We start from the raw sequence: 26195 nt of genomic DNA on the forward strand, positions 1-26195 counted from the left end.
AGTCTTTTCCTGTTCTGTCTTCCTCACCTGGCAGGAGGTGAAGCTAGGAGCAGAGGAGAGTCGGGCTCTGAGGACCCAGGTCCAGTTGGCAGAGGCGGCCCAGAAGCAGACCAGGGGGATGGAGATGGACTACGAGGAGGTGATCCACCTGCTGGAGGCCGAGATAGCGGAGCTGAAGGCTCCGAGGGCGGAGCAGCCGGCGCCGAGCAGTAAGGTGACGCCGCGTGGTTCTGTCACGACAGCGAAACAGCCGTGATGTAATAATAACAGTCGCAGCAGGAAGTGAGTTGCTTAAACCGGGCTGAACGTGGTGAACCGGGCCTTTCCCTTCAGGCCGAGGCCGAGGAGCTGAGGAAGAAAGCGGCCGTCCTGGAGTGTCAGCTACGCAAGAGCGAGGCGTCCAGGAGGGGCTTGGAGGCGTCCACCGCAAAGCTGCTGGGCTTCGTGGAGGTAAAACCAGAACCAGAACCGAGGCTGCCCGACACAGCTGCGTTATCTAACCGTCAACTGCTGGGTTCTAAACGTAACGAGTCGCGTTTGTGTTTCTGCAGAACGTTCAAGAGTTCCTGCTCGAAGGCCTCGGACCCACAAAGAGCTACAGGTGCGATATCGAACATGGTGATGGCTGTGGTTCTGTTCTGGTCGGCCGGGGTGAAGCAGGTTGTGTAGGGTCGGTGACAGTGTGTGTAAGACGGTACCGTGGTGCGGCCCGGTCCACCACTCCCAAGTGTTGTCCTTCATTCTGTCTTCCCTTTGGTTGGTCCTCTATCTTTGGTTGCTGTGATATTCCGGTGTCCTCGTCAGAGCAGGATGGGCTGAACCCGACCCGTGTCTCAGGTTGTGTAAGCGCTCTGTGAATCAGGTCGTGTTATTAAGTCACCGGGGTCCAGGTCAGTGGGACGCCTCCGCTCGTCTTTCATAACACTCGTTCTTCAGCTGCCCGTCTCCGTCGGCCCGCTTTGTTAGGAATAAATGCCTCTTCATTATGAGCAGCACCGCTCTCATTAAACCATTAGTCGCTCTGCCTGGGCCCAGAGGCAGAGTTGGACCTGTCTTTGTGCAGGTAATAAGTTTAGAGGCTTTGTTTCCACAAACAAATAATAACCTAGAAAGTGCTGGCGGTCGTTATGGCATCATCTGTTTACAGGCAGGCGAGCGTGAACAGGCTGTTGCCACGGCGACGGGGCCAGTTTTCAGCTGGCTCCATCATCCCAGCACCTGGAGGTGTGAGTTCCTTCATCAGCACCCATCGACGAGCGTCTGAGTCACAGCTCCGGGACAGAGTCTGTGTCGTCCGGCGGCTTATTCATGTAACGTTCTGAAGGTCCACACAAGATAACGGTGAACCTCTCTGAGCTTGTCCTACTGACCCACATCTGACAACTGGTAACAGCTGTTGTGTGCTGGGTCACATCTTCACCCACCCACGAGCCCCAGCTCATGGTCCAGTTGGTCGGAGCTCTCCCTTCCTCATCGGTTCTGTTCGGTTCTGTCAGATTGTTGAGTTCAGTGCTATTAAAAGAAGCTGACTGAACTGGACTCAGCACAACACTGAGCATGTGGATAAAAGCCAGCGTAGAAGCAGACAGCAGAACCGACCAGCCCGGGTCAGGCTGGTGGGATCCGGACCACTCCGGTCCAATCACGCTCTTTTCTGTTTGCAGCTCTGGGGACGTGAAGGTGGGGGCGTCCTCTCAAGGCCTCGCGCGCTACAAGAAGAGCGCTTGGACCGCTGCCGCTCTGGCGCAGGAGGCCAAGGAGCTCAGCCGGGCCGTCCGGGCCGTCCTGGACGTCGACTGTAAGTGAGCGGCGCCGGGCCCGCATGTCCTCCTCTGACTGCTGCCCTGCATGAAGCTGAACCAGGTGACTCTCCTCCCCTTTCAGTGCTGACCTTCTAGAGGATCCGGCTGTAGGACCCAGCCAGCGAGGCCCAATCCGGACCCCCTCCCTCGGCTCCTCAACTCCTCAGTAGCTGCTACCCATGGACCCGTGTCTTAACTCTGCATGAAACTGTCCTGTCACCGTCAGAACACAGTGGCTTCAGTCCAGCGGAGCAGAGTCGCTGCCTGAGCCGCTGGGACGAGGCCACTGCAGCTGATGGAGCGCACCAACCTTCTAGTTCGGATCAGCTCACTGGAAACATTGCGGTTAGTTCTGTGCTGAGTGGAGACGAGCTGTAACTCAGCGTCAGCAGGTCACAAGGTTCAGTCACGATACTTCACCTCTGTAGCATAAAACCCTTCGTCCACGTCAGTGGCGGCTGTAGCTGATGATAGAAGCTCAACCTGCTTAGAGTAGCTCTGTGTACCCGAATGCAGCCATGGACACATCCAGTGTGTGGAGGAGCACATCAAACAGGTGACTGGCAGAGATGTGGTGACACGGGCCAGTGTGGCTGTTTTCATGTCAGACCCAGATGTCAAACTGTGAGTTCTGTCAAACTGATACTTGTGTATTAAAGCATTGCTCTTTGGTGTCGAACTGTTCATGAACGCATCACAGGAGAAGTCTTCTAGTAGCACATCCATCCTGTACACACAGCCACCTGGGACCCAGATCTGGTTCTGATTAAAACACAACACCGCCCTTGGACCTGGGTCTGGTTCTGAGTCGCACACACAGCCACCCTGGGACCCAGATCTGTTTCTGGGACCTGGGTCTGGTTCTGAGGTGCACACTGCCGCCCTGGACCTGGGTCTGTTTCTGGGACCTGGGTCTGGTTCTGACGTGCACACACAGTCACCCTGGGACCCAGATCTGGTTCTGAGGCGCACACAGCCACCTTGGGTCTTTGGTCTGGTTCTGAGTTGCACACACCGCCGCCCTGGGACCCAGGTCACACATACACAGGTTCCAGGTAGATTCTGTGGGTCCAGTGTTTTTGCTGGGAGCCTTCACACTGGGATTAATTCTTCGGCGTGTCTTGAAGCGTGAGCTGACACACTCACCCAGTTTCCCTCTATCAGCGCATCAGTGGAGGACGAGTGCAGTTACATAATTAGAGGCAGCGTCTCGTCAGCGCAGAAACTGGGTCAGAGCGACGCAGGTGATGCCGAGTGTGAGCTCCACAAGCGCCTTCAGGTTCATGCACTCCCTTCATTCATTAGCGATTTGCATGGAGCAGCTCAGTCCCTGTTGCCATGACAACCATGCCTCCTATGAATACAACGTGCTACAGAAATACACTCAGAAGGCAAATAAACTGGCTTCCAGCCACAATAAAAGCCTCTGAAGCCGAAGCCTCTGCAGCTTCTACCTCAGACAAAACCATGTGAACATACATGACAATAGGTCGGAAAGGAGAACGTCTGTGAGCGAAGGTCGGCCACAACTTAACGGTGCGGCGCCACCGGGTCACCTTTACTTATACAAGGCCAGAGTCCGAGCAGCCAGACATCTTTCTGCAGTTCTGGCCCGTCCCGTGGGTTTCTGCGACAGCTGCACCAGGATGAGTTGGGTCATTAAAGGCTGAAGCAGCCTGTGTGGTTCTGAATGAGTCCTGTTATGTTTGGACCTGGGCAGTATCATGAACACTGTTCTAAAGGTTATAACAGGAAGTGAAGACACTAACCTGTAAAACACAGGCAGTGGAGGCACGTTTGTTCAGAAGAACCAAAGGTAGAACCCGCTGGACCTTTACGACGTTTGACCTGACGAAGCGGTTCCACATTATCCTGGTGAGAAACCAATTATCACGAAGGCAATAAACCACTGAAACCTCAGCTCAAAACCACAGGCATGCTAAATGTGTGTGCGTGTGTGTGTGTGTGTGTGTGTGCGTGTGTGTGCGTGCGTGTGTGTGTGTGTGTGTGTGTGTGTGTGTGTGTGTGTGTGTGTGTGTGTGTGTGTGTGTGTGTGTGTGTGTGTGTGTGTGAACTGTTGGTTCATCACGTGATGAGGTATGTGACGACTTGGTGCCATAACTGCTGCATTTGGGTTTAACAGAGTATGGTTCTGGTTCCGGTTCAGTTGGGTTTGTGTGTTGAACCCTTTACACAACCCCACAGGTTCTCCAGTCCCTTTGAGTTTTAATATGAGTACTTCTGGAAGCAGCAGGGCGGTGTGCCGGTGTGCAGTAAGTGGATCAGTGAGAGGCAGGGCAGAGGTTCTGGTTCTGGAGTGTCATTCTTTGTGTCTTGTCCCCTGCAGGTCTCCCGTATGGCTGGGAGGAGGCCTACACCACAGACGGAGTCAAGTACTACATTAGGTGAGTCTGGGCCTCATTAACATGTGTGACCCAACAGCCTCCATCACAGCACTGAGCCCAGCCTGGTGTGTGTTCTGACCCGGTACAGTCACATCACCCAGACGACATCTTGGATCCTCCCTGTGAGCAGCACCAACAGCTCAGGGCCGCTGCCATCTTCAGAGCTGTCGGCGCCAGAGGGGAAGCAGGACCAGAACCGAAGCCCTGCACCGTCCATAGAGACAGACATGTGAAACCTGACCCGACCCGACCCATCTTCACATTGCAGTCCAAACAAACCCAAAACCGATGAACCGGAGCCTTGATGGATCTGACTAACGAGTAAACCCCTGATTCTGTAGCTGAAATAGACCAACTAATAAATAAAATGCAGTTCTCTAAAGTTCTGATTGGATCCTTTACTGAGTTAAAGAGTCTGCAATAAATGAAATGTATACTGATCATTTGGGTTCATGTTAAAACTACTTTAAGTAGCTGCTGGTTCAGTTGAGGTCGGTTCTACTGTGGTAGCTGAACCGGGTCTGTCCTCCGGCTGAGGAGCAGGTCTCACCCTCCTCCGGCTGAGGAAGAAGGAAGGAGGACGGAGGTGAGACCTGCTCCTCAGCTGGAGGTGAGACCTGCTCCTCAGCCGGAGGTGAGACCTGCTCCTCAGCCGGAGGACGGAGGTGAGACCTGCTCCTCAGCTGGAGGTGAGACCTGCTCCTCAGCTGGAGGACGGAGGTGAGACCTGCTCCTCAGCTGGAGGTGAGACCTGCTCCTCAGCCGGAGGACGGAGGTGAGACCTGCTCCTCAGCCGGAGGACGGAGGTGAGACCTGCTCCTCAGCTGGAGGTGAGACCTGCTCCTCAGCTGGAGGACGGAGGTGAGACCTGCTCCTCAGCTGGAGGTGAGACCTGCTCCTCAGCCGGAGGTGAGACCTGCTCCTCAGCCGGAGGTGAGACCTGCTCCTCAGCCGGAGGACGGAGGTGAGACCTGCTCCTCAGCTGGAGGTGAGACCTGCTCCTCAGCCGGAGGTGAGACCTGCTCCTCAGCCGGAGGTGAGACCTGCTCCTCAGCCGGAGGACGGAGGTGAGACCTGCTCCTCAGCCGGAGGTGAGACCTGCTCCTCAGCCGGGACTGCTCCTCAGCCGGAGGTGAGACCTGCTCCTCAGCCGGAGGTGAGACCTGCTCCTCAGCCGGAGGACGGAGGTGAGACCTGCTCCTCAGCCGGAGGTGAGACCTGCTCCTCAGCCTGTGTTTGCTCACAGAAGCTGGAGACTGCGTTGTCATGTCAACCACCTCTGGTCATGTGATCGTCGCCCCCTGGTGGCAGGGTGAAGAACATCCGCCAAGAACACACAGATGTTAAGCACTAGAAATAGGCAGGTCTCGTTGTGTTGAGTCAGTCACTGATCCAGAATCAGTAGCCGTAGGAACCACTGAGGTATTTCTGAATTGTTTGTTCACCTACGCTCAGACCAGAGAAGTTACACAACTTGCAAAAGCCCTTTTACTTCACTCAGCCTGGACCAACAAAGGTCATCAGTAACTCTCGACTGGATTAGAAGCTCCACCAGAACCCACCGGTCAAAGCCCAGAGGACTCACTCACAGGTTCTGGCTCGGGCTCGGTGTGAGCCTGAGGCGGTACCAGGAGGTCTGAGCCCGGTCAGGACAGCTCTAGTTATGTAAACCATCATGTGAGCGTGTTGGTATTGTTGTTTACAGTTGTAGCTGTGAACCTGGAGCATCAGTGGGTCCACAAAGGATCAGTTCTGACCTTCAGCGTGGCTTCGGCCCGCTTTCACAGCTCCGGTGCTGGACTGACAGTGGATGGACCAATGATGGTCCTGGGTCCTCAGACTGGTGTGTGTTTGTTGTGTACACGCTTGGTTCTGTTCTTGTTTTCTGTCTCTGTTCCAGAACCACCACCAGAACCACAAGCTCTGAACCAACAGGTGCAGTGACTGGTGCTGTAGCTGACGTCTGCTGCTCCAGGGATGAGTCAGAGTCTGGCCCGGTCCTGGGAGCGGGCGTGTCCAAGCCCTGTCCTACTTTCCTCTGTCACAACATGCTGTGCTGTAGCAACCGCTGTTGCTAAGGAAGTTTTAATGATGGGTTGTCAGGGCTCCTGTGTGTCGTATATGGAGTTTCACTGCGTGTTAAAGATTTACTCGGCTCAGGTTCTGTCGGGCCCGTACCTTCTTTTCTCTCCTCTCCTGCTTCCTCCCATCCTTCCCTGGCTCCTTTTTTGCGCCTCCTCTCCTTTCCTTTCCTCCCCTGCTTTCCTTGCCTGGTTTGTTTTTCTCCTGGTCTAGAACGCATGAGGTTCAATGTGACCAGGCTGGGGGGGGGGGGGGGGGCAGCCTCCCATTGGATGAAAGTAGGTCAGGCCAGCCCACTCATGTGAGCGGCATTCCGCCCGCAGCCTGTCTGATGCCTCAGACGGAAACTCATGCAAAGTTAGTAAAGTGATGAGCTCTTGGTCCAATTGTGTCTGTTCTTCCATCAGAAGCTGACGGAACCAGTTTAAACACAATGACTGTGTGAAGCCAGTGTTAACGTGTCAGTGTGTATCTTAACCACTACGATCCATTACCAGCTGGAGAAGCTGGGTTCTGGTCCTGACCGCGGTTCTGATGTGTCCGTGTCTGTTTCTGACCAGGGCCTGACTGGCACCTGCTACAGATGATGCCTGGACCGGACCGGGACTGGCGCAGGTCTGTCCTGTGGCCCTGTTAGATGTGATGATTAATTGAACCGTGGTTCTGGCTCTGGGGCAGAGGGGAGGGAGGGGAGGGAGGGGAGGAGGCTGTCGCTTTGACGTCACACACGGGATCGGTCCGTCCGCCTCCAGCGGCGCGTTCCCAGCTCTCAGTCCAGATCGCGTCGTCGCCTTTAAAGCGTCGTGTCTCCGTCGGTCCTCATGTAGGCAGCGCCACTCTGCTTCTCTGTTCGCGTCTGCTGCTTCGGTTCGTGTGATCGGGATCGGATGGAGAGAATGTCCCGGCAGCCCGTCCCGTGTAACCCGGGCTTCCTGCCTCCGGGTTCGCACGGGGTCCTCAAGTCTCTGCTGGAGACTCCGCTGAAGCTGCCGCTGCATCATGAAGGTGAGGCGTCGTGTGGCTCCACTGTGTGTGCGTCGGTGTGTGTGCGCACCGAGTCCAGCTGTGCGTAATGGAGGCGACCGCGAACCCGCCGAACCGAGTCTGCGCCGCAGGCGCAAACTTTTCACGGCAGCCGGAGACCGGAGATGTGAGTTTGTACCGAGCAGCTGCAGCCGGAGCTTCAGGACTGAACCGAGCAGTGCGTAAAAGCACCGAGGGTTTGCTGCTTCGGTTAAAGACGGAGCTGCTCCGTCTTTAATTATTTGACTTATAGAAGAATGGACGTCAGACACAAGAGCCTTTAGAGCAAGAACTTTACTGTCCTCACAAAAGAGCCACTGCCCTGAGGTTCCGGTTCTGCTCTGTGTCTGGGTCGCGCCTTGGCTCAGCTCGTTTGTCTCGGAGTCTGAGCTGAACAAAGCGGCCCGCTGGTTCTGGTGCCGGTTTCCCGGTTTCCCTGTGGAGCCTCCTGCTCTCACGGCTCCTGGTGAACAGGATCCACTGGTCTGCGCTGTTGTCTCGGATGTGAGGTCGGGACAGTTACACTGTCTGACCCTGCGTCGCTGCGTGTTCGCGTCCACTGACTCCAGCTTCTGTTCCTCTGCAGCTTTCACCAAGGAGCAGGAGAAGGAGAAGAGCTTGGAGGAGGAGCGCAGCGCCCCCCAGTCGGCCTTCCTGGGCCCCACGCTGTGGGACAAGACGCTGCCCTACGACGGGGACACCTTCCAGCTGGAGTACATGGACCTGGAGGAGTTCCTGTCCGAGAACGGCATCCCCTCCAGCCCCTCCCAGCACCACGGCCACGCTCCGGCCCGCCAGCCGCCCATCATGGCCCCGGCCCAGGCCCCGCCCACGCCGGCGCCGCTGGTGATGGACCTCAGCAACCACGCCTCCACCTCCGTACACACCAGCGTCTGCCTGCACAGCAGCCCGGCCAGAGCAGGTAACACGGCCCGTTCCAGACCCACAGGGTCCTCAGAACCACAGGGTCCTTAGAAGAACAGGGTCCTCAGAACCACAGGGTCCTTAGAAGAACAGGGTCCTCAGAAGTCCAGGGTCCTCAGAACCACAGGGTCCTCAGAAGTCCAGGGTCATCAGAACCGCAGGGTCCTCAGAACCGCAGGGTCCTCAGAACCACAGGGTCCTCAGAAGTCCAGGGTCCTCAGAACCACAGGGTCCTTAGAAGAACAGGGTCCTCAGAACCACAGGGTCCTTAGAAGAACAGGGTCCTCAGAACCACAGGGTCCTCAGAACCACAGGGTCCTCAGAACCACAGGATCCTCAGAAGTCCAGGGTCATCAGAACCGCAGGGCCCTCAGAACCACAGGGTCCTCAGAACCACAGGGTCCTCAGAACCACAGGATCCTCAGAAGTCCAGGGTCCTCAGAACCACAGGGTCCTCAGAAGTCCAGGGTCCTCAGAACCACAGGGTCCTCAGAAGTCCAGGGTCATCAGAACCGCAGGGTCCTCAGAACCACAGGGTCCTTAGAAGAACAGGGTCCTTAGAAGAACAGGGTCCTCAGAAGTCCAGGGTCATCAGAACCACAGGGTCCTCAGAACCGCAGGGTCCTCAGAACCACAGGGTCCTCAGAAGTCCAGGGTCCTCAGAAGTCCAGGGTCCTCAGAACCGCAGGGTCCTCAAAAGAACACGGTCCTCAGAACCACAGGGTCCTCAGAAGTACAGGGTCATCAGAACCACAGGGTCCTCAGAACCACAGGGTCCTCAGAACCACAGGGTCCTCGGAAGAACACGGTCCTCAGAACCACAGGGTCATCAGAACCGCAGGGTCATCGGGGGGGGGGGGGATTTGAGGCCTGGGTCGTCAGCCTGTGTTTACATGAGAAGATCGCAGTCAGTTCCGTCATAGTGGAGCGGACCAGAACCGTGCAGCTTTGTCTGCGTCTGCTCGTGGTTCCGATGATGAGAGAACTCAGCGTGTGCTCATGTGACTGATGAGATGCTGTGTTCTGCCTCCTCATGGCTCACACTTGAGCTGCTAATTCAAAAACTGAAAAACAGGTAGTCAAAGTGCTGCTGCTTGTTTCAGGTCCGGGTCGGTTCGGTTCTGCCGGGCTCGCGGGCTTGTAGCTTTCTCCAGTCTGTGAACCCAGGCTCTAATCTGCCCGGGCTAAACATAGCCCAGTAATCTCTGGCATAATCTGCCATATTTGTTTTCCCACCGCTCCGATAAGGAGGCAGCAGCAGAGGGGTGAGCCAGGGTTCAGAACCAGGAACCTGCGCATCGGGCCGAGTCCCTGCAGGATTCACAGTGTGGCGAACACACTTATTGGTGGTTTCATCACCATCCTCGTGACCCAAGTGCAGGCTGTGCAGAAACACGAGGCTCCGTGGGAAACCTCACGTGTCCTGACATCTGTCAGCTGCTGTTCAGCTGCCACCGGCCCGACACCAGCCGGGTCCACCTGTGGTGCAACGTGTCACCTGTCACAAGGCGCCGCCTGCAGCTCTCCAGAGGAGAAGTTCTGGACCCAGAGATAGACAGTGTGATCAGGAGCTGAAGGGTTCTGTTTGAAACCAGTCAGTCAGCAGGCACCGGGTTTCTCCTGTGGTTGTTGTAAAACACATCTCTTAGACTGAACCAGCACCTGCCACTCGTACTGTTACAAAACCAGAACCAGAACCGTTAATTGGAACATTAAAACACAAAGTCCGGTTTGATGGTGAATTAGTTTCTGACTGTGTCGCCACCTTCTGGCTGCAGCTCTACACTGCAGCATCTGATTAGACCCATGATTCATCACTCGGACAGAAGTCCAAACGGACCCGACTAAACCGGCTGAGATTGATAAGAGTGATGTTTACAAATCTATTTATCTATCAGGTCTCCTGAGCTCCAGAAACACTCCCAGCCCCATTGATCCAGACTCCATCCAGGTTCCTGTTGGCTACGAGCCCGACCCAGCGGACCTGGCCCTGTCCAGCGTGCCGGGTCAGGAGATGTTCGACCCCCGCAAGCGCAAGTTCTCAGCCGAGGAGCTGAAACCACAGCCGATGATCAAGAAAGCTCGCAAGGTCTTCATCCCTGAGGACCTGAAGGTAATTTGGAGCTGGTTCTGAAGCTAAAAGCCCAGTTTGACAGTAGTCTGAGCTTATAAGATGCAAAATGAAGCAGTAAAGAAAAGAAACGTGGCAGATAGCGAGTCGGAACCAGACTGGAACACGCAGGGACATGATGCATCTGTGAGACAGAGCTTCTGCTGCCTCAGACGTCTCCTTTATTTCTCTTTTTCCTTTGTCCTTCGAGCAGGACGACAAATACTGGGCCCGGCGCCGGAAGAACAACCTGGCCGCCAAGCGGTCACGTGACGCCCGGCGGCTCAAGGAGAACCAGATCGCCATCCGAGCTGGGTTCCTGGAGAAGGAGAACTCTGCTCTGAGACAGGAGGTGGCGGACCTGAGGAAAGAGCTGGGACGCACCAAGAACATCCTGGTCAAATACGAGGCGCAGCACGGGCCGCTGTGAGCCTCAGCTCAACAGCACCACGGTCCAAAGAGCTCCACCCTCAGCAGGGTCAGAACCGGTCCACAAGCTACAGCTGATGTGACACACTTCAAGGCATCTGGCAGCATCTTATATTTCCCCTCTCCTGGCTGATGCTTTGTGCCTGTATCCATGGCAACAGTCACCGTGCAGCTGCTTGGAGACAGGCTCCAGAATGAAAGCTGATACCTGCTGCGAGTCGAGCCAGCCACACACACACACACACACACACACACACACACACACACACACACGCAAACACACGCACTTCCCTGTGAGGACGTCTGGCTTGTGAACTCTGCTCTCAGACAATCCCCTCTGTACACTGACCTTCGACCTCTGACCCCCCCTGTGTGGCACTTTACTCATGGACTCAGTTTAAGTGGGCCAGAATCAGGCCTGTTCACACCAGGCGATGCTCTCACCATTTTGATACTGTGGCCAAAAGATTTGTAGTGACTACAAAATGTTATTTTTCTAAAGTTAAGGTGTGCGAAAGCGTAAATGCGCTAACGCAGTCCAACACATAACGTAGATGTTATGATTTGCAAATGTTCTCTAACAACACGGGAGTTAAATTAGAACAAAAGCAGTCACGTCCACATCGGCCCAACACAAGTTTTTGTGGTTCTGACGTGGTTTTGTGTTTAACGCTCTGGGTCCATGGACCCAATGATTAGTGTGTATCACATCTTCAGACTTTAATGTTCAGAAGGTGGAGCAGTGTTTAGTCGCTATGGAAACCAGCGTGGTTTCCTTCAGTGCAATAGAAGCTTCTGTTCTTTGGCATGAACTCTTTGAATCGTCCATTTCACTTCAAGATGATTATTTGCGTATCACAGCGATGAGTGAATGTACAAGAGAGTGAGTGGAACCATGTGAGTACATGTAAAGTACCACTTTACTACAGAAACCTGTTCTCTATGAAGCATATATTGATATATTGAAGTTTAATGTTTCTACAGAGCTATTCTCATGTTTTTGTACAGTCTGTTTCCTACATAGACATTTCCTGTGTATTTTGGAAGCGGTTTCGTTATTTTCTCAGTTTGTTGTGCGGTCGTTTCCCAGAGGCCGGCCGTGCATGGGCATTAAGACATCTGCTGGCGTCCGCCGCTTCTCCCCCCGCGTAGCTTAAATACCTCAGACCCTGCAGGGCATTCATCCTGCTCCTCCTCTAACGAACGCTACCGTTGTGCAGCCCAGGGGAATGTTTTCAACCTGAAGCACTTACTGAGTTTCCTTCTGTTTGATGTGATTCTTCGTCTGTGTTCAAAGATATTTTCCTATATTTGTCCTTGATTCTGTTTCTCATTATCAAAATTAAAATAGAGTAAAGTTCCCAGTTTGTGGCTTGGCTTTTGTTTTTTTGTGCCATTGTGACGAACATAGAAATTACAAATGTCCTCTATTTGACTGGAAGCAAACCCAAGTGACCAGCAGGGGGCAGTACCTCCACATCCTGGGCGCTCTCTAGACGGTGTCACGTGACGAGGGGCAAGACCTGTGACCTGCTGGATTAAGTGTTCCTGTGGTTTCAAACCAATCAATAGTTCTTCTTCATCCCATCTGTGCTGATGTTCTTCATGTGTCCAGCAGGTGTCGGCAGAGCACCGCACTGTTTACAGATCACGGACAACGTTTTGATTGATTTTGTTTAGGCTGGGTTAAAGTAAGTGAATTAATATCTAATTCATTTTTAAGGGCTCAGTGCAGGAAGCAGAAGCTGGTGAGCTCTTTGTGTCTGTCCTTGTGATTCTGCTCGATGTTTTTGTTGTCCTTATTGTCATTATGTAAAACCTTTTGATATGAATATTCTGCTAATCCACACATCACACAGCGTTGGCTTAAAACCCGAGAAGGGCTAAAGGTTCTGTTACATAAAGGTCCGGCGGTGCAGTGTGAAACGGATGGTTTTGATCCAGTATTGGATGCAGCCTCACACCAGCGGCGCTGAAGCTTCCTCCTGCAGACGGACCTTTGATGGAGCACGACAACGCGTGCAGCTGATCTGGACCTGGAGATAAGACATAAGACAATGGCGCCGTAAAGACACGAGAGGCCTTAAACGCACCGTTTCCTCTTTATTGGCCTATTTCAAACCAGAGACACCAAACACAACATCTAGACTTGTGACGATAACAGCAGGAAAGTTCCACCACCACAACATATTTACAGGGTTTATGCTGAGCAGTTTGTCTGCGTGTCGTGGTTCATGGTGTCAGACACGCTGAGGGTCTGGAATCCCTGGGATTAGCCTGACGTCACAGACACGGCCCTGTGGTCCGCAGCGTTGCGTGCTGCTGCTGCTGCTGCTGCTGATTATGATGCTGCTGCTGATGATGATGATGATGATGATGCTGATGATGATGATGGTGATGATGATGCTGGTGATCGACCTGAAGCTTACGCAACCTCCCCATGGAAACAAACACATAACAGGCTGCTAATGCTCTGCAGCGTCCACCAAGTAATCCACAAACATGAAGGATGCTGCTCAGCTGGCTGCATGTCACTTTACGTAAGAGGATTTGAAGGCCTCGGCAGCACGAGTCCTACAAAGCCTCATCTGGCCAACGAACGCGGGCTCTGACGCCGCCGAGGTTCTGGCCATGAGGGCAGTAGAAGCAGACCAGTCAGAGTCGATCAGGGTCCATCTGAAGCCTGAGGCTCCGTTCACACTTCAGGACGACTGACGTACAGAAATGCTTCCTGCTTCTTCACCCATTGCTCAGTTCAGACCTGGATGTTTCTGGTATTAAACCAGGACACATCAGGGGGTAGAAGTGAGCCGTCCACATATCCACATATCAGGCCAGGCCGTGGTGGCACCTCTGGGTCATTCTGTGCTTGGACCGAGGGAGTCACTGCCAAACACAAAAACAGTCTGGTTACTGCTGCTCAAACCTTTTTAGTCTGTTCAAGAGTTCTGCCCGTGCTTTGGCTTAACGTGAGGAAAGGTCGAGTGTGAGGCGTTCAGGGTCATCCTCACACCTGCTGCTGGCTGGCTTTAAGCTTTAAGCTTTAAGCGTCCAGACGTTGTTCACCACGTTGATAGATGAACACATGATGTTTGACTGGACTCACACATTTCATCTCCATGATGAAGGCTCAGACGGAGGATTTGTGGGCTGCACACGCTCCCCTCCCCCCGGGCGCAGTCTGCCGCTGCTGGCGCTCCATTTCTGACTGTCAGTGGCTTCCACTGCGGGTGATTCCCGACGATGATGGAACAAGGTCAACGGTTGTTGCACCTTCATGGGCCGACACGGTTCCTCCCTCTGGAGGTTTGTGTCCAGTGGTTACTTGGTTGAGATTCAAAATGTGATTTACGGAAAAGTTGGCTTGTTCATTTCTGTGGTTTAGAAACAGGATCCGCTGCAAAGGGTGGAGATCCAGTCACTGCAAACAGGCAGCGAAGCCCAGGAGGCAGCACTCAAAGGAACTGGATCCAGCTTTGGATCAGACGCCGTCACCCGGTCCTGGTCGTGGTCTAACCCAGCAGGTTGTTGATCGGTTGAATTGGACCCTATGGCACCAGGAGCAAACACAGTGTTGGTGTGTAACTCGCCTGTGATGTAATGAGATCAAGAGAAAGAAGCCGCTCAGCTGCTGAGCTGAGACACTTATTAGTGATCAATGATATTTGACGAGTGCGAACATGAAGAACGCAGCCAGATGTTGAGGTTTAACCCGGACTTTGGGCCCTGAACTGGGCTGACACTGACCTGCCTGAAACTACAGTCAGATGTGAGTGGAAACCATTTTCCCACTACTTCTGCTCATGTTCTAGCTCACAAGGTCCTGACCCACCACAAGCACAGAACGCGAACATGCAGGTATAAACTGATATATGATGATATAAAGATGATGTATAAACTGTCAACGAGCGTCCTCCAGTGTGTGTGAAGCTGTCAGGGACTCGGACACGTGGCATCAAACTCACTGATAACTCATCATCATCATCACTACGCTTCTGATTCAAGTCATTTGTCATCAGTTTCATACTTTAACAAGCTCTGGTTCTGACATGGAGACCACTGATCTTTACCTCCTCTGACCCTTCAGGACTCATTGACTGGTGATGGAGCGAGTGAATCATTCCATCAGAGTGAGTGGGCTGAGCAGAGCCATGATCTTACCTCCTGCTGAGCTCCTCAGCAGCTCCTGCACCGTCTGGGATGTTGGAAACCAAAGAGAAGAGTCCAGGACTAAAATTCTGTACAATCAGTTTCCTCCCCCTCCTCCTGCTCAAACCAGGGTGCTCCTCTTCTCTCTTTCCCGCTCCCTCTCGCCTCGGTCCCGGCTCAGGTCCGGCGTTGGCGGCTCTGCCGTGTTGTTGGGCTCGTAGCGGGACGAGGCGGGCGAGTTCTGCATGACCACCAGGCGGATGGGCGACTGGCTGGGCGGCGCCGGCGTGGCGTCAGGGACGTACTCCTTGGTGGGGTCTTTGCCCCGGCAGTCATACAGAATGCAGGAGATGAGGAAGACCAGGAGCAGGATGACATAGCTGGCGACCAGGATGATGAGGTTGAGGGTGACTGGGTCAATCTCCAGGTAGAATTCCATGAAACCCATGGTGTCGCTTCATATCTCGCTGGATCCAGAGAAGCAGGGGATGATGGGAAACTCAACAAAAATCAGAAAGGAAACATGGGAAAGACAGAGAGCGGAAGGAGGGCAAGAGGCAGCAGAGGCATGAAGAGACCGATGCCGGGTGAGGGACAGACAGCTGGCTGCAGAGAGAAAGAGCAAAAGGCAGCAGAGGCTCATCAGCGAGATGAGGAGCGGATCAGCGGCGGGGGGGTGGGGGGGGTGGGGGGGGCAGCCGGCCAGGGTGGATGTGCAGCTTTGTGCTTTAAAGGACAGTAATCCTCGCTGCTCCTCAACCTTCAATGTCAGCAGCCAATGATTAAAGCTGCTCAGTTTTAATAACTTAAGCCTCCATTTTGATTTGGCCAACTTCACAAAAACACGCTGGACAAAATGGAGGATGGGCCGAACGCACACCTGTCAGCCTGCCACGGGCGGCACCCAGGGGATTTGAGGAGTCGTGTAATATGCATTAAAGCGCTCGGAGATGTCACTCCAACTGATTATTCCACATGTGAAATCAAATTTGATTAAAAGCAGAGAGGTCCCAGCTTTGGCGCCACTCACTAACGCACACACGCAGCTGCAGTCGGGTCTCAGTGCTTTGTCCTCACGACATCAGGGTTTGCCTGATCCAGACTGGAGCAGATCCAGTCCAACGAGCTTAGACTGGTACTGGGCAGCACAGTCAACACAGCTTTCTCTAACTTAACACCCCATGTTCTTTACCACAGACTATTCTTATCGTCGTCGCCGTCATCATCATCATCATCATCATCATCATCATCATCATCATCATCATACAGCAGAACCTGACTTCTAGTGTGGTCCTGCATCTAAAATAGAAAGTTCAACAAGTGTGGAATAAAACTGGGTCAGGTGCTGCAGAGGGGAGGCGCCGCTGCTTTGAGATCTGTCCGGATAAAACAGAAAACAAGAAGAGGATATCCAAAGTCCTGAAAAGGCAAACAGCATCAGGAAATAAGGACGCTGCTCCACCGGCCCAACGGCAGATGGCGAGCAGCCCGGGGCAAGAATAGAGCAGGCAAATCAGGAAAGAGGATATTAGCCTTCAGAGAGAGGACTGCCAAACAATTTGACCTGCAGCAAATACTGCATCAGATCACTGAGACCCACTGAGATTCACTAATACTTACAGAGACCCACAGACACTTACTGAGACTCAATGAGATCCACTGAGACCCACTATGACTCGCTTAGACCTACTATAGCTCACTGAGACCCACTGAGATTCACTAATACTTACAGAGACCCACAGACACTTACTGAGACTCAATGAGATCCACTGAGACTTACTGAAACTCAGAGACCCACAGAGACCCACTAAGACCCACTGAGACCCACTATGACTCGCTTAGACCTACTATAGCTCACTGATACCCACAGAAATCCACTATGATTTGATTTATTCGATTTTCATCCACCCACTCAGACCCACTGAGACTCACTGAGATTCACCAAGACCCATTGAAACTCAGAGACCCACTGAGATTCACTAAGACTAACTGCGGACCTTTGAGACCTACTGCGATTCACTAAGACCCATTGAGACTCATTAATACTTACAGAGACCCACTGACACTCAGTGAATCAGTGAGACCCACTGAGACTCACTGAGATTTACTGAGCCTCATCAACACTCATTGAGACTCAGAGACACACTCAGACCTATCTTATAACTAAGCCATCAGACCATCAAAGGGACTGTTGCCTTTCATTGTCCGCATTGATTTTAATTTCTAGTAAGTGTGACTTTCTCACATTTTGACAAAGTGAGGACATTTTGGTCGGTCCTCACTTCTTTGATGGTCAAGATGTGATTTTAGGGCTGAGGCACATGACTCTGTGTGTGTGTGTGTGTGTGTGTGTGTGTGTGTGTGTGTGTGTGTGTGTGTGTGTGTGTGTGTGTGTGTGTGTGTGTGTGTGTGTGTGTGTGTGTATTATCAGGAATCAGACTAATTCATTGTTGCTGTTTTCCATCTGCTGAAGACAAACAGAACAGATGGAGCAAAAAAACAACAACTGTTAGATCATCGTCAGAGCGAAGGATTAGAACAGAACAATAAATAAGTTCACACCCACACGAAGGACGATAATAATAATAATAATAATAATAATAATAATAATAATAATAATAATAATAATAATAATAATAATAATAATAATAATAATGATGATGATGATGATGATGATGATGATAATGATGACTCTGAACCAGAACAAAAACAGTTTACCGGACTCACCGACCCAGACAGGTCAGTTCAGCACAAGCAACGCTTTGACCGCAGTTCATTAATAGTTTCTGTTCTTGATGCAGCAGCTGTAAACGAGCTGAATATCATCAAAAGATGACTCTGCCAGAGCCAGATTTATTGGACAGAACCTGTCTCAGTTCTTACGTCTAACAGCTGCTCATCGTGGATGCTGGGATTGGGTTTAGGTTCTGTCTGGTGTGTGTTTGTGCTGTGACGTCTACTCTGGTCCGTGTCTTCTCTTGTCAATCATGTTCATCAGATTCACTTATTCCTTAATGTCACACTGTGTTTCTGGCCCGTCTGTGATTTGTCAAGGTTCGTCTCAGCATTTAGGTAAAGTCCGATAATCATCGTGTGGGTGAATTTGATGCCTGTCGATCTGATTTTGTAGCTGCCCTATACACCCATGCAGTGGTTCTGAAACTGTAGCAGCAGATTGTTACTAGCAGCTTGTTTGGATGAAGCTGGTTCTGATGCTGAAGTGAAGCCTGTGACCCTTTTTCCAGTTTTAGGAAGGTTGGAGCAGCTCCGACTGACATCCAGCCTCATTAACCATCGAATGAATCCTCAGCTCCAGCGCCGTCACAGTAGAATCACACGGGTTCAGCGGGTCCACGACCAACCAGGAAGCTGTGGCACGGTTTCTAATCAGCTGCTGCGTGTGTCGACTACCTGCTGTTCAACGGGCTCGGTTCCTCTGCCCCTTCGCTCTGACCCGCTCCTCCAACAGTAGAAGCAGGTCTCACCTTCAGACCTCTGCAATCAGACACCTGTTTAGGTTCAGAGGTGTTCTGCCGCCCACAGCCGGGCCTCCAGGCCGGACTCCACCTTGAAGCGGCTCTGATGACAGAACAGTCTCACACACAGAGGAACGGCAGTTCAGAGGTTGCTGAGGGGTGTAGGAGCCGCTCCGTTTGAACCTATGCGTGCCAGGCCCTCTCCGCCTGCGAGTCTGGGGTGACACCGCCGCCGTGCTGCATCTCCAGTCACACAGCTGCTTACAGGAAGGGAGGGGAGTGCTGGGATTTCCTGGCAGAGCTGCCAACACAAAGACTCAGCACTGGTTCACGGCTGCTGGTTATTTACCTGCACTGACTCTAAACGCTGGAAAAGTTTCCCACAGCACTCCCCTGGAGACGGCTGTCACGCTAACACGCTAATGGGTTAATAGGTTAGTCTGCGTGAAGCGAATCCAGGTCAGATCAAACATACAACTCTGCAGAGTGAACGCTCCAAGGAGGTCGTCAGGTTTTTAAACGTTGATTTTCCCATCCCCACCTGCTCCACCAGATGACGCCATCCAAACCCAGCCATGTGGTGGTGTCTGCAGGTCGCTAGGCAACAGAATCAGGGTAAATATACAGTAAGAGCCAAGCTTCCAGCCTGTGGTCGACCTGCAGTGAGACCAACCCCCAGAGAAACTCGGAATCAAAGACTGGAAGAAGCTTCACACTGTTTAATATGAGGAGATACACAGCAGTGGTTTACATGCAGGGTTCATTACCACAACCAAACTCGTGGAGTACCTTAAACATCTGCCGTAGCTTGGTAGCAGCATTTAATTATACATATCAGACAACACGGGTCTCAGCAGCTCCACGTCAACGTCGTGATGAGTTAAACGACCGTGGACCGAACCACTAACAATGACTGCAGCTCGAATCGTGCTTCCTGTGTGGGGCAGTGCCTCAGTCAGAGTTAATGCCGTGGTGCGTTCAGGGTCCTGTCTTCCTGAGCTTTGTCGTCCATTTACATGTGTTCAGGCCAAGCAGTAGCCCTGGCTGACCATGAGGGCGGTCTGGCTCTCCCTCCGTTTGTCCCTCTTCTTACTCAGTCGGACCCTCCAGCACACGGTGCTGGATGCCAGCAGGCCCAGGCCGGCCGACAGCAGCACCAGCCCCAGCACCGAGATGGTGGAGCCGTGGGAGTTGAAGGTGTACGCCACTGATGTCACTACAACGCCAGCGATGAGGACGACCACTCCGAACGGCACCGTGCAGCGATAGCAGGACATCTCGGCGCCGCCGGTGGCTGCCGTCAGCTGGACCTCGTTGACGTGGGGGACGTGCCTGGTCACAATGACCGCGGGCTCCTTCCTGATCCTGTCCCGGCTCAGCCTCTCGCCGGAGGCCAGCGCTGGCGTCTTCGCGGCGCTCTTGGGAACCCTGGACCCGCCTTTGGCGTGGAGCTCGTCCGGCATGGTGATTTTACCGGCTAAGAAGAGATGGGCCATGTTGGTACTGACAGCAGTCACAGCAAGCTTAGCTACAAACAGAAAGGCAGGTGAGTGAGTGGTTCTGACCCACAGGGACAAGAACTGAACAGACTAAGACTGAGCTGTTGCAGCTTCGTGTTTCGTTTCGTCGCATCACGTCTTTTCGACCGCTCTTCAACAAAGTGAGTCTAATCAACGCAGGCTTTGACTCTTCACAGACGTGACCTCGCTCAGTGACTGTTGACTAAAGTCTTAATTGATGACTAATGACATCCTATCACTATGGCAACCGCCTTCGCCTCACTCACAGCTATTTAAATCAGATTTAAGCTGCATTAAAACTTTGAAGGAAACTGCATAAAAACGTTGAGGAGTTTTGAGGAGGCGGTGACGCTGCTCACTCGCTGTCACCGCGGCAGCGTGCCGTCAGGCTGCACACTCACCAGCAGAAGGAAACTCACCGAGCGCTGAGAAGCTTGGCGTCTCCCCTGAGCTCCGTCATGTCTCCCTCGCTGTGGAGGATCTGCCTCCCTCTCCGTGTCCTCCTGCCTCCGCTCTGCATCGCCCTCTCTGCACAAATAAATGGGGGAACATGCTATCAGTAGAAAAACAGGGGACTGCCCCCCGCGCCACCTCCTGCTGGAGCAATGGAGCAGGATTTAACTCCTTCCTGCATCAGCTGGGACTCTGAGCTCCAGGCTTCGTCAGCACCTGGGAGGGGTCAGGTTTGTGTCGTGTGCAGGTCAACATCTGCTCTGGCATCGTTCCCTCCAGACTCGCAGCCAGAGCTTTACGCAGGTGCAGCCTGAATAGCAATGAAGTGTACACTTCTATTCTGCTGACTTCCCTCTAAAGTTGCTGCAATGAGTCCAGACGTTCTTTGTTCCAGGACAGAGCCCAGTTTTCTCATGCTCTGTGTTTTGGAGAAGGTGAGAACAAAGGCTCCTGTAGAGTCCAGTTGGACACATCTGGACTGTTTGCTTGAGCTCACTTTAGCAGATGATTCACCCCCAGGGGTCAGCGCGAGCCAGCAGAGCCCCAGTGAGTGCTTTGATCCAGAGCAAGGGGTCAGCTGAGCAGCTGGACAGAGGAACCAAAGGCCCCACAGAGACCATCAGAGTAGGGAACAGTTCCTCAGTGACGCTCAGCTGGTTCCCAGCGGCTGTGGGTCCACGTCACCTTATTCTCTGATTCCGTCACAACAGTTTTGCTTCTGGGCCATCAGACACATCCAGGGATGAGGTGCTAAAACACTTCCTTCCTGGACGCATGTCTGGGTTGGGATGATGTGAGGCGTGATCTTTGGAGCAATCTCTCTGGAGAAGACCTCGGCTGCTTCCTCGTGCAGCAGATGGCTACAGACGCGGATAAAGTGGTGAGGTTAGCAGCTATTGGAGTGCACAGCTTCCTTCCTGTGAATACAGGTGTGCTCACCCAGCGGCCGTCTATTCTCACACACTGAACGTTGGCTTTGGCTCTGAACAAAGTGGAAAAGTTGACGTAGCACTTTCACAGCTTCACACGGTCCAGTTACTAAGAAAAGCTTGTTCTGAGTGTGTCGTCACAGCAGGGCCCAGGAGGTCGGTGTGATAAAATAGAGACAAGGTGAGAAATCAGCATCAGCACCGACATTCATCCACCACCTTTACATCCTGACGACGCATCACCCTACGTCTCAGACGTTCTGAGATCTTGTGTCTGTGAAACTAAGTAGCAGATTTCAGGTCCCAACAGCTGTTGGTCCTAAATCCACAGCTTCACATGAGCACTGCATTGCGTCAGGTGGGCACCAACCTGGAGGCTGGAGCCCTGAGAGGAACACCTGTGGTTAGTCACAGTGAAGTGACCTCTCAGGATGCTGACTATCAGTGTTTGCTCTGAGCTTTTCAGGGCAGCAGTGTTCGCTCAGAGCAGCCTGTTCATCTGAAACGAATCACAGCTGCTTTCTCCAGGCTGCTATAAAAACGTTGGCCATGAAACTTTTCCCTCTGTGCTACTGAAGCGTGTAGCAGCTTCCCAGCAACAACCAGGCACAGCTGTGGCTCTGCAGCTTCGCCTAAATGCAGATGTTTCTAGTTATTGTTCACTAATACTTTGTCTGTACTTTAATTTAACCCTGTGAATGAATCTGTTTTCTTTAGCCACAAAACAACAGAACCTGTAACGATCAGCAAAATGCTGATGTGGCAGCAACCTTCAGATGGACAACTTTGTCACAGCATGTAGTGCTGCTCAGTGCATGGCCCCGTGGAGGCAGCACTGGAAAGAAGGAACGCCCATGATTCACAGCGTTCATATCAGCTGCAGCAAGGGCCTTAGGGTTCAGAGGTCAGCAGGTCACAGAAAACACCCTAAAACCCTGAGACCCATCCTTTAGTTAACCTACATCCAGATGCACGCCACGTTTCCCATGAGCCTGAGTGATGGTGGCTTCACAGCAATGTTGATGAGATGGGAAAGTTTATCTACAGACGCATCTTCACATTCTGATCACATCCTGTGTAAGTCATCGCTTCATTCAATAACATGTTGGCCATCTCAGCTGAAGTCAAGGACCCAACTGGGATCATGTCATCACCGCTTTATTGTGAAAAGCAACACGTGCTGCTGGTGTCACTGCTTCACAGGCAGAATGAAGAAGAATGAGGTGAACAGAAATGTTAAAAAGTATGTAAATGTGTGTGTCTCACATGATTCTGGAAGAGAATAAAGGAAACCACAATAGAGTCAGACCCTCATCCTCATATGTCTGCTTCTCACAGCGATTATCTGTGTGACCTGTTTAAGAAGTGAGGCGTCAGCCAGATGTTTCCTGATGTGTGTGTGCGTGCGTGCGTGCATGCGTGTGTGTGTGTGCATGCGTGTGTGCGTGCGTGTGTGTGTGTGTGTGTGTGTGTGTGTGTGTGTGTGTGTGTGTGCGTGCGTGCGTGCGTGCGTGCATGTGTGTGTGTGTGTGTGGCTCTGAGGCCATTCATAAGCTGCCCCTGATTTAGAGACAGATAAACACCTCAAACTGCTTGGTATGTAACATTCTGACATTCAGGGTCTTATTTATATATTTTTTCCTGTTCCAGAAGAAAGAAAATAAAATCAAACAGTATGTGTTTTAAACCTCTTTTCATAAAGCCGTCAAATCCAACGCAGATGTTCCACATTCAGAAATTGTTACAGCGTCACAGCCGCGTCTACACTGACGCCTGGTGGCACCGAGAGGAACCGCAGCTACAGTCCTGATGTTCCATTCACTCCAGAGTGAGCGAGTGACAGCAGACACACATTTAACACTTTCCATAAAGTTGGTGGAATAACGTCCTGCTGCTCATTCTGTCATTACTGTGAACACAGTATTGGACTCAGAGCTGGATCCACAGTTCTTCTTCCCACCCTGAGCCTGGTTCTGGTGCTGCTGCACATTGGAACGTGTTGGGCTCTCTATAGAACTCTGTCCAGTTGTATTGTTGTCAGAGCCTGGTTTGCTGTCGGGTCAGACTCCATGAGCTGCTGCTGAGCCTACAGTGAGGGAGGAGACTTTATTCCTGCACATAATTACAGCAGCTGCTCAACAACATAATCAGCCTCCTTCCTGTCTGCACTTATCGCTCTGCTTTCAGCATGAACATCAAAGATCTGTTTTATCATCCAGAACCAAACGACCAGAACCAGAAACCTGCAGGAAGTTGCTCTCTTCATCTGTTATTCCTCGCCTATTTTTAGATGCTTTTTACATTTTTATATGGTCTCTTTCTTTGCTCCCTTCCTTCCTTCCTTCTTTCCTTCCTCGCTGTTGAAGTGAGAACTGAGTGAAACTAAACTCCCTCCACATACTTGAACACACTATTATTTTCCTATGACTGTGGTTAGGATCTGAAAACTCTTCCTTTTTCCTTCCTCCTTCTCATCCCAGCTAATTGGCCCCAGATGAGTGTGAGTCGTAACAGTATTGAGGCCCGGCCGCCCCAGATGCGGGCCAGGGCATCAGTGCGGTGATTTAACCACAGTGAAATGTGAGCCTACTCCGACTGGAGCGCTGCATTTAGGACGTTTTACACGGAGCAGCACAAAGACGCGTTACCAGGCAGGAGCCCATGCTCCTAGGTGGAGAAGAAGAAGAAGAAGAAGAAGAAGAAGAAGAAGAAGAAGAAGAAGAAGAAAGAAGAAGAAGAAGAAGAAGAAGAAGAAGAAGAAGAAGAAGAAGCAAGAAGAAGAAGAAGAAGAAGAAAGAAAAGAAGAGAAGAAGAAGAAGAAGAAGAAGAAGAAGAAGAAGAAGAAGAAGAAGAAGAAGAAGAAGAAGAAGAAGAAGAAGAAGAAGAAGAAGAAGAAGACGCAAGAGAAGGAGAAGAAGGAGGAGGAGAAAAAGAAGGACAAAAAGGAGGAGCATCAGGATCAGAGACGGTAAAGTTTCGGGTTCGCATTCACAATTTGTATGGATGGAACGTGTGGGTAAACTGGTTCCGCTGGCTTTTACTGAAATTCCAGTGGGAGTGGAACCCACGCGCTAACGAGGTTGTTATAGCAACGGTGTCTCCACTAGGTGCCAGCTAGCTAATGATAACTAGTCTGTTAGCATCCTGCTAGCGCCGCGTGCTCATCTGCTATCCAGCACTTCAATGAGCGCGCGCGACAGGTGAATTTCACCAGTTGCCCTCAGAACCTTCGAGGGTTAGACGGCTTTAGTCTCCTCCTGGAGGATTCCTGTGCACTCAGCGCCCCCACAGAGTGACCTCTGACCTCACAGCGTGACCTCTGACCTCACAGATATGGCTGAAGATGTCCGTGGATTCTGAGAACTCCTGTGTTGTGCTGTCACGAGACTCCAGGGCTTCCTGCATCTTCCAACCTGCCGAGGAGAAAGATGACATCCCAGGAGTGGGAGAGGAGAGGTAACACCTAATAAAATAAAGTTGATGAGGTTGACGTCCGTATCTGGACGTTGCAGGCATTTGTAGGAGACATTTCAGAGCGAGGTGGCAGCAGTCACCCGCTTGAATCATGCTGCTCCTCCTCACTGCTCCCCACTCAGCTGCTGTGTCTCTGCTCCTGCAGTGTCCTGGAGATGCTGAGTTACTCCAAGTTCTCTGACCTGGAGACTTGGCTGTGCACGCCTTCATCGCTGCTCCTGCCGAGGGCCCTGGACTCCTCGTCCTCCTCCTCCTCTTCCTCACATGACCACTTCTCCAACTCCCGTGGCTCCACCTGCAGTGAGCCTGGAGGGACGGTTGCATCCTTCAGGTAACAGCACGTCTGATGGCAGAAGATGAGCTGAGTCTGCAGGAGGCAGTGTTGATTACAAGCTGTACATTAGGCCAGTGGGGGTTGGTGGCGGGAGGTCACATGGTCGGGGAAACTGTCGTGTGTTTAATCTGAGCTGGTTTCTGTGGCGGAGCCTGTCGTTTAACATTTGCAGGTCTGAAACGGCTGCACGGCTTCAAGCTGACCTGCACCAACACTGTCTATAGTAATAGGAAATATGTAGCAGTGCTCCACATGTTGGATTTCCTCCTACAAGTCCCCCCCAGGTTTCCTTTCACTGACACAAACCTCCTGCTGCATGGACCAGACATCTGAAACACTTGATTCCCCTGATTCAGCTTTGTCCCAACACACACATGCAGTGAGGTAAGGTAACAGCTACGGGCCCTGACAGAACCTCCTCCATCAGCCGTGAACCTCCTCAGTCATGTTTGGATTTGTTTCTTGTGAGCAAACGTGAGCAGGCTGCAGACGGATCAAACCGAGGCGTCGGCTGCGTTCATCTGAGATGCTGAGTTTGACTCAGCTGTTTGATTTTGTCTTGGGGAGAAAAAAGAGGAGAAGCAATCAAACCAGGGGGTCGTGGCATAGTGTTAGTTATGTGGTCTCAGAGTCGAGGTAAGGAGAAGCAGAGGACGCCTTTTCTAGTTGTTACTAGTTATTACTTGGTCTAGTTGTGAATAAAAGCTACGAGTTTCAGAAATAGTAGGCGAGGCCTCTGTGGGTTTTGTCAGCGTGTGATGTAGCCTGAGGACATTTAACCTGCAGATGCTGAGACATGGCAGCGTTCCGCTATCTGGCTTCTCTCTCCTGCAGGTCGTCAGATTGCTCCTTCCTCACTCCTGCTCTGGGGAAGGAGCTGCCGTTTCTGTCCACCCCCCTGCTCCCTATCCTCTCTTCCACTCCTGCTGGAGCAGCGGTGCTGAGATCTGGAATGGGGGTCAGCATCCGGAAGCGCCGGAGACTCGCTGCTAGTCCTGGAGGACTTCACTGGAACTCTGCAGGTAGGAAGCACCTGTGAAGGGGGAGGTTTTCACAGTGGAAAACGGCTGTGGACCCTCGATGAG

The 26195-nt window shown here is 52.2% G+C and overlaps 5 protein-coding genes across 19 annotated transcripts in view; 3 read left to right on the forward strand and 2 right to left on the reverse strand.

The window, feature by feature from the left end:
- stxbp4 (syntaxin binding protein 4) overlaps nt 1-4434 on the forward strand; it is a 15356-nt gene extending 10922 nt beyond the window's left edge. For 4 of the 6 annotated variants that reach the window (XM_029134661.3, XM_029134657.3, XM_029134663.3 and 1 more), the window contains 5 exons: nt 35-209; nt 334-450; nt 552-601; nt 1665-1798; nt 1885-2472. In XM_029134661.3, the coding sequence (XP_028990494.1) occupies nt 35-209; nt 334-450; nt 552-601; nt 1665-1798; nt 1885-1972 (564 nt within the window). In that variant the 3' untranslated portion in view covers nt 1973-2472. Of the gene's footprint in view, nt 1-34; nt 215-333; nt 451-551; nt 602-1664; nt 1799-1884; nt 2473-4149; nt 4208-4295 lie in introns of those variants that run through there. The other 2 variants (XR_003783962.3, XM_029134664.2) reach the window with 2 other exon arrangements.
- Nucleotides 4435-7028: 2594 nt separating this feature from the next.
- hlfb (HLF transcription factor, PAR bZIP family member b) lies at nt 7029-12139 on the forward strand. 2 transcript variants are annotated; one of them, XM_029135221.3, is made up of 4 exons: nt 7029-7294; nt 7899-8234; nt 10135-10349; nt 10558-12139. In XM_029135221.3, the coding sequence occupies exons 1-4, from the start codon at nt 7177-7179 to the stop codon at nt 10774-10776; spliced, it is 888 nt and encodes a 295-aa protein (XP_028991054.1). In that variant the 5' UTR covers nt 7029-7176; the 3' UTR covers nt 10777-12139. The 2 variants fall into 2 exon arrangements, with proteins under 2 accessions (XP_028991054.1, XP_028991055.1); XM_029135222.3 differs by having other exon boundaries at nt 10561-12139.
- Nucleotides 12140-12858: 719 nt separating this feature from the next.
- Nucleotides 12859-15562, reverse strand: si:ch73-256g18.2 (small integral membrane protein 36). Of its 4 annotated transcripts, XM_055504589.1 has the most exons (3): nt 14937-15561; nt 13882-14323; nt 12859-13661 (listed from the first exon to the last, which is right to left on the reverse strand). In XM_055504589.1, the coding sequence occupies exon 1, from the start codon at nt 15370-15372 to the stop codon at nt 15046-15048; it is 327 nt and encodes a 108-aa protein (XP_055360564.1). In that variant the 5' UTR covers nt 15373-15561; the 3' UTR covers nt 12859-13661; nt 13882-14323; nt 14937-15045. The 4 variants fall into 4 exon arrangements, with proteins under 4 accessions (XP_055360564.1, XP_040924535.1, XP_055360565.1 ...); XM_041068601.2 differs by having other exon boundaries at nt 12859-14365; nt 14937-15562; XM_055504590.1 differs by lacking the exon at nt 13882-14323.
- Nucleotides 15563-19104: 3542 nt separating this feature from the next.
- LOC114845840 (transmembrane protein 100-like) lies at nt 19105-20692 on the reverse strand. 2 transcript variants are annotated; one of them, XM_055504676.1, is made up of 2 exons: nt 20340-20692; nt 19105-19877 (listed from the first exon to the last, which is right to left on the reverse strand). In XM_055504676.1, exon 2 carries the CDS (start codon nt 19861-19863, stop codon nt 19423-19425), a length of 441 nt encoding a protein of 146 aa, XP_055360651.1. In that variant the 5' UTR covers nt 19864-19877; nt 20340-20692; the 3' UTR covers nt 19105-19422. The 2 variants fall into 2 exon arrangements, with proteins under 2 accessions (XP_055360651.1, XP_028990182.1); XM_029134349.3 differs by having other exon boundaries at nt 19105-19928; nt 20340-20556.
- A 3416-nt stretch (nt 20693-24108) lies between these two features.
- The window catches only part of ankfn1 (ankyrin repeat and fibronectin type III domain containing 1), a 31795-nt gene continuing 29708 nt past the window's right edge, over nt 24109-26195 (forward strand). For 4 of the 5 annotated variants that reach the window (XM_029133886.3, XM_029133888.3, XM_029133890.3 and 1 more), the window contains exons 1-4: nt 24109-24270; nt 24634-24758; nt 24922-25107; nt 25945-26132. In XM_029133886.3, coding sequence (XP_028989719.1) covers nt 24646-24758; nt 24922-25107; nt 25945-26132 — 487 coding nt within the window. In that variant the 5' untranslated portion in view covers nt 24109-24270; nt 24634-24645. Of the gene's footprint in view, nt 24271-24633; nt 24759-24921; nt 25108-25944; nt 26133-26195 lie in introns of those variants that run through there. The other variant, XM_029133893.2, reaches the window with a different exon arrangement.

This window comes from Betta splendens, chromosome 19 (genome assembly GCF_900634795.4).
Source record: "Betta splendens chromosome 19, fBetSpl5.4, whole genome shotgun sequence".
Classification (NCBI taxonomy): domain Eukaryota; kingdom Metazoa; phylum Chordata; class Actinopteri; order Anabantiformes; family Osphronemidae; genus Betta; species Betta splendens.

Coding starts and splice junctions, on each gene's coding strand:
- hlfb (XM_029135221.3), top strand. CDS start 7,177: ATGGAGAGAATGTCCCGGCAGCCCGTCCCGTGTAACCCGGGCTTCCTG. Junction 7,295..7,898: donor GCTGCCGCTGCATCATGAAG/GTGAGGCGTCGT, acceptor GTTCCTCTGCAG/CTTTCACCAAGGAGCAGGAG. Junction 8,235..10,134: donor CAGCAGCCCGGCCAGAGCAG/GTAACACGGCCC, acceptor TTTATCTATCAG/GTCTCCTGAGCTCCAGAAAC.
- si:ch73-256g18.2 (XM_041068601.2), bottom strand. CDS start 15,372: ATGGGTTTCATGGAATTCTACCTGGAGATTGACCCAGTCACCCTCAAC.
- LOC114845840 (XM_029134349.3), bottom strand. CDS start 19,896: ATGGCCCATCTCTTCTTAGCCGGTAAAATCACCATGCCGGACGAGCTC.